The 9,484-nt window shown below is 46.6% G+C and overlaps 2 protein-coding genes across 2 annotated transcripts; one reads left to right on the top strand and one right to left on the bottom strand.

Annotated features, from left to right (window-relative positions):
- The first annotated feature begins 567 nt into the window (after positions 1-567).
- On the top strand, positions 568-2,264 carry LOC131287238 (U3 small nucleolar RNA-associated protein 15 homolog). Its single transcript, XM_058316270.1, has 2 exons — positions 568-657; positions 724-2,264. Exons 1-2 carry the CDS (start codon positions 568-570, stop codon positions 2,200-2,202), a joined length of 1,569 nt encoding a protein of 522 aa, XP_058172253.1. The 3' UTR covers positions 2,203-2,264.
- Positions 2,265-3,141: 877 nt separating this feature from the next.
- Positions 3,142-5,594, bottom strand: LOC131284153 (uncharacterized). The gene is made up of 6 exons (XM_058313008.1): positions 5,348-5,594; positions 4,080-5,305; positions 3,954-4,020; positions 3,739-3,878; positions 3,388-3,662; positions 3,142-3,319 (listed from the first exon to the last, which is right to left on the bottom strand). Exons 1-6 carry the CDS (start codon positions 5,592-5,594, stop codon positions 3,142-3,144), a joined length of 2,133 nt encoding a protein of 710 aa, XP_058168991.1.
- Between the last annotated feature and the right edge of the window lie 3,890 nt (positions 5,595-9,484).

The raw sequence follows: 9,484 nt of genomic DNA, 5'->3' as shown, positions 1-9,484 counted from the left end.
ACAAAAAGGAACGCGGACCGAAGCGTAAGTTTGACCGTTCTGGTCGGAGGTCGGTTGCAGAAAAGAGTCCTCCTCGTGACTTTATTTGACACATGTCATATTTCAAGGTGCTTAGAACTAAGGTATGGTTTACATAAGGTAACGATACTAGAGTTGTATACAAATTATGAGAGTTTACAACTTAAAAGTTATCAAATCAAATCAGCTATTTCAGTCAATTTTTAAAGTTTAGACCAAGGAAGCTTGAAGCTTTTTAATGCCAGTTTGGTGCGCTGTAGCTTCGTTCTAGTTGTGGGTAAAACAAACCCCCAAATACGAGTCCCTAAATAAATTAAATACATATTTAATCCCAATTAAATAAAAAAAATAAATTTCAAATCAAATTTCCGAGTCCCAATCGAATCAAATCTCTAGAATCCGTCAAAAAGGATTGGAATCTTTAGAATCCGTCTAGGGATCGAGTCTTCGAATCTCCAGGTTCACGATTCTGCCAACACTATCACGAACACGTGCGTTTTGGTTCGAGTCGCGGCAAAACAATCGTCCTGCGGAACAACACGGTTCAACATGGCTCAATTTAAGAAAACAGAAAGTAAAATATATTCCAAAACAGCTGCAGTTTTCTCACCTGACACAATTTATTGGAAAAGGTTAGGGGTAAGACTTTAGGCACGATTGCACCGGGTGAATGTTATCTTACGGTCGTGTTATGTTTGTAAACAGGTACCGACATTGGTGAAGGAATTCGGAGCAGTAGACTACATTGACTTCAGCCCGGTTGAACCGCACCTGTTCGCCGTTACTGCCTCGGTTCGGGTACAGATCTACAATCCCATCACGAAGCTGGTGGTGAAAAATATAGGAAAGTTCCAAGAAGGCGCTCACGGTGGGTCGTTTCGTAAGGATGGCAACCTGCTGGTTGCGGGTGACGACCTGGGAAAGGTAAGGCTTTTCGACGTGTCCACAAAGTCGATTCTCCGATTCTTCGAAGGGCATACGTCTCCCGTGTATAGAACATTCTTCACGGCGGACGGGCACCATGTGGCAAGTTTTTCAGACGATCGTACCGTGCGCTTCTGGGACATAGCTACCGAGAAGCATCTGCACACTTTCACCGGGCATGAAGACTATGTGCGAGCCGGTTGCACAAGCCCCATCAGCCCAAACATAATCATGTCCGGAGGTTACGATCGTAAAATTCGAATGTACGATACGCGAGTTGCAGAGTGCGTCTTGTCGGTCGATCATGGGAGTCCGGTCGAGTCGTTGGTGTTTCTTCCGAGTGGTGGCATTTTCATCAGTGCCGGTGGTACGTCGGTAAACGTTTACGATGCCCTCGGTGGTGGCAAAAAGTTGGCGCAGCTGTCGCAACATCATAAAACGGTCACCTGTTTGCAGCTGGCTAGCGACGGGAAGCGCCTCCTCTCCGGTAGCTTGGATCGGCACGTGAAGGTGTACGACATTGCCACCTACCAGGTGGTGCACACCATTGACAGCTCGAACGCAATTCTGAGCCTCGGCATTTCGAAAAACGATGACACACTGGTCACGGGATTGGTGGACGGGCTGATCGCAATCTATCGCCGTGAAATTGATCCACAGGAAAAGGACGATCCGTCGAGCAAGCAGATGCGCAAAAGCCGCTACCGTCACATTTTCGAGTCAACCGACGAACAGGTGAAACAATTCACCTACCAGAGTGATGAAGGCCACGATCGGATGTTGCGCAAGTACGAGTATAAAAAGGCACTCGATGCGGTCATGCATACCAGCGTAAGAGGAAAGTGGCCAGAGAAAACGGTCGCCCTCATCAAAGAGCTTATTCGTCGACATGGGCTGGAACGCGCGGTGGTCGACCGTGATCACGATTTTCTTGTAAAATTCTTACACTTCCTCACCCGGCACATTGGGGACTATAGGTTCACGCCGACCCTGGTGGATGCGGCCAACATTCTGCTGGACGTGTACGAAGAAAAGTTTAAAGAGTTTGCTGATACGGAAGTGGGCAGGCGGTTCGTTTTGCTTGTCGACCGATTGCAGCAGGAGGAGACCGTAATCGAAGAGTTCCTGAATGTGCAGGGGATGTTGGATATGATTTCAATTGCGGCCGATACTACCGAACCGGAAGACCCGACCGATACGAGCGTAGCGTATAACGCTTCAATGAAAGCTAAAAATCAAACTACTATATCGGTCGATTGATTGACAAAGGAAAGTCGATTTTAGTTGTAATAATAAGGTTAAATAAAATCTCCACGTTCCATTGGTCAATCGACTAATGAGTAAGGGAGTAATAGAGAAATATCTGTTCTAGAAAGAATATGCATCAACACAAGACAATCAAGGCGAAAATTTGTCAATTATTATTTTGTTAAACTTTCACTTTTAGCAACAAATTTTTGTTCAACGGAGAAAGTAGCAACATTCGAGAGCATGCATGCAGGATGAAATTTTATTATAGTTTGGTTGTTTTTTTCCTTTGTTGAAATTCGTTAATGTTGTCTGCTTCTTTGTAGTAGCAACGAGATTTTGTGTTTGGATTTTGAAAATAGAGACAACAATTTGCAGTATTATCGTTTATCACCAGAGAATTGATTGTAACTTTTTTAGTATTTTTTGTAGTTCGTTTAATTTAGTTAAGTTTAGTAGTGATGTAAAGTGGAAACGGTTGAGAGTTTGTTTGATGCCCATATTAATGACCCCATGGTATGATTGTTCTAGACGTTCAAGATTAGAGTTTAGAGCGGTTTTCCAGCATGCATACACCTACTGCAGGTAGAGACTCCGGGTTACCGGAGGTGCCACCATACACCCATGTTAAACTATGCGTGTCCAGCAAAGGGAAGGGTGTGGTGCAATTTGCAGGGGGAATGTTTCTTCTGTTTTGTGCAACTTATAAACCACCACCGGTGCGTGTGGGAGTATTATTTGTTATATTGTATGTAATGTTCATGCTGTTGGGTCCACTTGTTTTGTATGCAGTGTTTCGTTTGGGTTATATGTAATTTTTTTTCAATGTATAATTTCATCTCTGTATTAGCTAAGCTTTACATCCTACAACTATCTGTCTGCGCGATGGGGGTTGCTTATGCGGGACTGATTTGCGGGTTGTGTTTCTTTTACTCTCCCTCTCTTCCTTTCTCAATGGTAACGATATGCAGGAACTGTGGACTGCGCTCCACACGATGATCGCATCTGCTGCGATTGAGGATGTGGCTGCATTTGGTGCTGCATCGGGTGATAAATGGTCTTATTGCTGCTCCAGTGATAGCTTTTTCGCTGCCGCTCGGCGTGAAGAATCGTCTGTTCCTTGGCACAACTGTGGAGAGCAGGAATGTTTAGTGATATCTTCTCAAACAGACGGTAAGCTCTCGATTTTCAACTTACAGATATCTCGAAAGATCTTCGATGTCGACCAGCGTCGCGTCTTGGCTGATGTGCAGGTCATCCCGCTCCATCAGCAGTTGCACGAGCTCCTCGTTCAGCACTTCCGCGTGGCCCTGCAGCTCGAGCAGGATCGTACGTAGCTGGGCCACATTCAACCGGGTTAGGTAGTACCGGGAGAGGCGCCGTTTGTCTGCCGCGAGACAAAGGCCTGCCTTTTCCACGGCTGTATGAATCACCTGCGTCACGGGGGACAGGGGAAGGCTGCGTTTTTCGATCTGCAAAGTTAAGGTGCGGAGTTTATCAGCCTTCATTCGTTTTTTTTATTTACACTAAATTTCCTTTGCTACGTACCTCCATCTGCATGTGGGCCATATCCTTCGCCTGGCACAGTGCCATTCGTGCCTCGATCTGCAACTTTGCCTGTTTGGTGAAGAAATCGCACGTGTCGTTCTCTTGTAGCAGCAGCTCGCAGAAAGGATTCACTTTGGGAACTGTGGGCAAATATACATTAAAATGTTCCATATTAATCTGCACAACGTAGGGTGTAAGTGGATCATGTGGGATACCTTTCTGATAAATTTTTGTGGCGGGGGCTAACGTCTCCGGGCTGCTCTGAATCGTCTCTTCAATAACCTAAAAATAAAATAATTGCGTTGAAAAAAATTTAAGAGTACTCGTTTTACTTGACTTACATTTCTTGCCTCTTCTAGTGCACTCCGATGAATGGTGTGTGGCTTTTGCGTTGGCATCGCAGGTTCCCTACGGGGATTACTTGTGAACGCTTGTGCCCGAACATTGGGGTAGTCGGTCGAAACCGGATAGTCCACCGGTGCCGTTGGTTCGGACGTTTGAGCAAGTTCTTCCAGCGACGGGTATCGGTCGTTACAGTTAATCTCACGCTCGGCGAGGTGCACTTGATTGTTGCAATAGTCCGCTGGCCCGAGCGACGAGTAGTGCTGCAGGAGGGCATGATATTGTTTCGTCGGCGAGTGCTCGCTGGACTGGCGCGATCGGGTGATTTGTACGGTCTGATTCGAGCAGTCATCGACCAGGTGGTACTGGACCTCTCCCGGGCTCGAACCGGCACTGTCACCCCCACTCGGATCGGGTGAATCAATCATGTCCGGTGTCCTTCGGAAGCTTACGTCCGTCGCACCGTCGTCGTATGGCCGATAACCGAACTCATCGCCCTCGTCCGATTCCGGATCGGAGTGATCCGAATCATCCGACAGCGTGGCATCACTGGCCGAACCGTAACATTGTGTCACGTCCTCCAGCATCGGATCGGGCGAGAGACTAACGTTTCGAAGAAAATGGCTACTGCTGTTTGAGCTGTTCGAGATCGAGATCGTGCCGATGCCTCGCTCGATCGCTGGAGATGGCGGAGTTAGATTTCTTTCGATTGCCTCCACTTCCTCATTAATGTCATCGTCTACGTTGGGGCATTCCATATCCTCCTCCTCCTCCTCCACATCCAACTCCTCATGCACATTATCGTCCGCTTCGATGGAGAGCTGTTTCAATTGGAACTCTTGCCTGTTGAGCTCATTCTTCTTCTGCTCTTGCTGCTGCTGTTCCGGAATCAAATCCGGTCGCTGAATGTTCGACTGCTCGAGCGATGCCATCAGCTGCTCGTCCGGCGTACCGAACGGTGCCGGTCGATGCTCGCAGCTATGCTGCAGGACAATATCCGGGGGTGTACAGGCGTAGATTGCGCTCGAGTCTATTTTTTCTTCTGTCTCGATCATCCTGGTGCCGGTGGTGAACGACGTGGGCGAATGGCATCCGCTCGGTATGAGTCGCATCCGGGACCGTTGCACGGGCAAATTTCCGAACATTTTCTCCCCGCCTGTCGTCTCGGTCGTAGCGCCGGGGTAGAGTGTCGAGACGAACGGTGTTTCGTGCCCACCAGTTGAAACTGCCACGAACGGATTTTCCACGCCATCCGCCTGCTGCCTACACTGTTGCTCCTTTTCCACACCATCGTCGCTTCCGCCGTAAGAATTGCCATTCTCATCGCCCACACCGTCGCACCGGTCGTGCCGCTTCATCTCGTTATCGTCCGACTCCGACACGTACGAGTCCTCCTCATCGTCGGACGGGTTCTCCGAGCTGTAGTCGAAATGGTCGTCGTTCAGTGTGTACGCCAGCGACTGGAAGCCGGGATAGTTGGGGTTAATGATGCCCTTGCGAATTCTCGTGCACATCCCGATGCGGGCGGAATTCGATTAACCTTTCCCTGCGTTTTTGGAGAGCGAAAGAGCAAGTGAGTTGGAAAATCAATGGCAAGCAATGGCTATATCGCAAACCGAATGACAGTGTGACTCGGTAAACATTATATTTCATCACGTGCTACTTGGCGGCTTCGACCACCACTGGTGGAATGCATTTAATTGCAAAACGTTCAGAGAAAGTATTTCACGGTTCAATTCATATATGTATCTGTTTTGGAATTGGTAAAATACCTCCGATTGGGTCAAAGATTTATAATATGAACGGTAAATTATATAACAGAAAGTGAATGCATTTAAAATAAAGTAATTTGATTAAATCCCATACATTTTCGCCTGTATTGACGCGGTAGATGCATTTAAAATTAAGTAATTTAATTAAATCTCATACATCCCATACCTGACGCGGTAAAGCAATGACACCAGCCTAAGCGGAAATTGCCTAACTATCTACTGAGTCTTTCACAATCTAGCTTTTCTCTTTGTTCCGTGAGTTTGTCATGGCTATTTCAGGCATACAAAATAATAAAAATATTTTTTTTATGAAATCAAACTTACGAGACAAATTTACGAAACGAAATTTGTTTGTAAAATTGAAAGTAGACGAAAGTCAAATTTTCTTAAACCATTATGTACCATCTTATCATCTACCTTTATTTATTATTAGTAGAGTTTGTGCTAATAATAATGTGAGGCATTATAATCAACACAAAAGGGTTTTGCTTTATAAAAACAAGATTTACTCTTTGACCGATAAGTTACATTTCCTTCCCTTATTTTGTATCTTCGTATCAACCACTTGAAATCATACATATCTCACGCAAAATCTCATTATTACTGTAAATATCAAGCATGGAAAGGCCCCATTAACACAAAACTTCAACCGTTTGTCTCACGAGACAAGTGTTTTAAATTAGTCGGTCGGTAAAAATATGGCTTGGATCGTATGGTAAAAGAATTTAATTTCCTGGCAAAGCGGTGACTTTTCGCATAGAAAACATAAATTGCTGCCCACGCGCAACCCATGCTAATGATGAGATCTAGGGGCTGTCGTGTAACTTTTTCCGGTCGCCGCCAGAATACAAAACCGCCGCTGGTGTGAAATAATGGAAAAATGCCTGGCCCGTACGTATGACCCGTGCCATAAATCTCGCCCCAGCACAAAAGCATCGCGGCGGACAAAGGCATCGCATAAAATTAATATGTTGTGCCCGGTCGCTTTATCCTTCGCAATGGCAATGGAAACCACTTCGCAGAAAGGAACTCTCCTGGGGAAAAGCCCAGCGATCGACGCTAGGAATTGTGAGCGTGTTCTTGGAAGGCGCGGAGGGGCTTTTCCCGGAACACTCGAGTTTCTTATACGGTGGCGTACGTGGAGGTGCTTTTTGAGTCGCTATTAATTAGATCGACCTGCGTACACCTGCTCGTGGCAGATCGGTGGCGTGTGGCGAAGCAAGTCGAATTACTTTCCTTTTCATGAGCTTTTCTTGGTCAGCAAACTTCCTGACCGTGTCTCCGTAATGCTATGCAAATCCAAAGATTCGGGAAAAACTTTATGACCGAAACACATTGCGAAAAGCGAGTAACAGCGAGAAGCCGGGTTCAACCACTTTCCAGCTTTTCTTCACCCGCCATGAGGACGATTTGTGTGGGGCAATAAATGGTTGCGTCTCGACGACGAAGCGTACCGAAAACTTATATAAAAATCCAACCAGACCTACCTGGTGCCGTGTTTTCCACGAATCCGCGCCAAAGACATTTCATTTTAAAGGGATTAAAGGTGGCGGAAAATTAGCGGGCGGCACCAATTTTTTTTCGCTTCCAAATTGCGTTTTCCGGCGAACAGGTGCGCGGGTTTGGAGGGAGGGCAAGGTGGGAGAAGAAATAAACCAGAAATATAATACCATTACCAGTGCCATCCTGGGTCAATGAATTATTCAACGAGTGCCAGTTGCCTCTACCCTCGCAAAGTGGAATGAATTCCGTTACGCCCGGTGGGAACGATAAGAAAGAATGCTCTCGCTGCCTTCGAACATCCTTCACGACAAACCCAAAGTGGGGATAAGAAAAATAAAATGTAAAAACTGCGAGCCTTCGCAGAACATCCTCACCGAAACCCGTCCAGATGTTGAAGCTGACTCATATTGTCCCACGGAATCAGCACGCTTTTCCTTCTGTGTTTCTCTCTGTGTTTGTGCGCCGATGCGTTCGGTGCAAATAGGAGTTCGTGCCCTCGACCTTCGGCGGCAAGGATTGCAAATTGGGGAATTTGGGAGAACGGGCCATGCTTCTTTTTCTAGCATCGTCAGCAGTGACAACTCTCTCGGCCAAAGTGCGAGTAAGAAAAAAAAAAGCAAATGAAAAGTCCTAACGAGTGCTTTTGATTTTCCCCCAAGCAGTTCCGAGTGTTTTTCTTCTCGCCATACCGAAGAACATTTTCGCAAGTGCGTTGCAATGTCACGAGGGAGCGAAACGGCGCGATAGCGTCCGGTGAGAAAATTGGAACTCGAACGTTGGCAAAAAGAAAGTGGGACTCTCCACGGGGGAGGTAAAAATAGAACGAAACCGTGCTGTTCCTGCAATAAACATAAAAAGGGACGAATGTTTGGGAGTTTCGATTGGAACATTCGAGGTTTCTCCCTATACCAGCCCCCTCTCACCTCACTCCATCCATTTATGTTGCCGTTTTGCGGCAAAAAGAGAGGAAACATGTGGCAAAAAGAGAGGAGTGGAGAAACTCCTTGGTTACGCTGACCTTGACAGAAAAAAAGCCGCAAAAGCATGTTAGTGCGCAAAAAGAAAACATAAAAACAAATTAAATGAAATTAAATTAAAAACGATTATAAAGCAACCACTGAACTGAATTGATTCATGGTGAGATAAATAGAGCACGCCGAGTTTGGGAGAAAGGGTGCTGGAATTATCGATTGCCGAAGCTGGTTGGAGTTTAAAAATATCGCATGCCATGCAATGAAAAACGCCCTTCTGCGTCAAGGCGAGCATTATGCTACCCCCGTCGGCTCCTGCGGGGTGTTTGAAGGGGCGGTGGAAATGAAGGTGAAATAACATAACGGAAAATCAATGCCTCCATTTTCCGACAAGGTTTTGCTGGTGCGTTCGGAACCTTTGCTTATGCGAGTGTGTGTGGGAGTCGTTGCTTCAACGAAACAATGTAAATGGGCCATAATTGTGACCGGTCATGACCGGCGTTGCGTTCGACCGCAAATCGGCTCCGTCGGGTGACGCAAATGGAAACTATCCTTCGTCCTTTTACCCTCTTCTACCCTGTGGCATGTACTTCTTCGTGGATTGCCCTCGTTCACCCGTACGAAACAAAGGTATAACGCAAGGGCATAAACTGCCCGCCATTGATCTAGCTTTCGACCGAAAGAATGGACATAAAAAGCGGCTACTTCGGCAGGAATATTCGGTGGGATGATTTGTTCCAAACGATCTTTTTGTAATACGTCTTATTTTGATGTTGCTTTTCAAAATGTAGGGTTTTACGTGCGACCTTGAAGTAGGCCATGATGATACGAGAGTCGGTGTAGGGCAAAAGCGCCTTCGGAATAGAATTTGCCTTCGTCATTGCATCGTCAAAATGCCATCAGCTACCGGAAGTGCCGTGTTTGCGGGGGGGAAAGATCACGATGATGTCGGTGCTACTGATGATGATGATAGTGATAAAAATAATTCTCCTGTACGCTGGCCATGCGCGGCTTCCGCTGTCGTGGCAGGAAGTGTTGATAGACGCGTTTTGCTCGCTTCACACGAAAGGTGTCCATCTCGCGAACGGCCCGAGAGCGTCATTCCGCAGCACAAACACACCATTGAACCTTTTGCCTGACACTGTAGCCGCTCGGCGT

Source organism: Anopheles ziemanni, chromosome 3 (assembly GCF_943734765.1).
Source record: "Anopheles ziemanni chromosome 3, idAnoZiCoDA_A2_x.2, whole genome shotgun sequence".
NCBI lineage: Eukaryota > Metazoa > Arthropoda > Insecta > Diptera > Culicidae > Anopheles > Anopheles ziemanni.
The sequence above is the reverse complement of the archived record's forward strand: the minus strand, read 5'-3'. Positions and strand labels throughout refer to the sequence as shown.

Bases quoted from the DNA above. Each gene is read 5' to 3' on its own strand.
- LOC131287238 (XM_058316270.1), top strand. From the start codon at position 568: ATGGCTCAATTTAAGAAAACAGAAAGTAAAATATATTCCAAAACAGCT. The intron at 658-723 runs GTAAGACTTTAG...GTTTGTAAACAG, and splicing joins TTTATTGGAAAAGGTTAGGG to GTACCGACATTGGTGAAGGA.
- LOC131284153 (XM_058313008.1), bottom strand. From the start codon at position 5,594: ATGTGCACGAGAATTCGCAAGGGCATCATTAACCCCAACTATCCCGGC. The intron at 3,879-3,953 runs GTATCCCACATG...ATTTGCCCACAG, and splicing joins CACAAAAATTTATCAGAAAG to TTCCCAAAGTGAATCCTTTC. The intron at 3,320-3,387 runs GTAAGTTGAAAA...TGCTCTCCACAG, and splicing joins GAAGATCTTTCGAGATATCT to TTGTGCCAAGGAACAGACGA.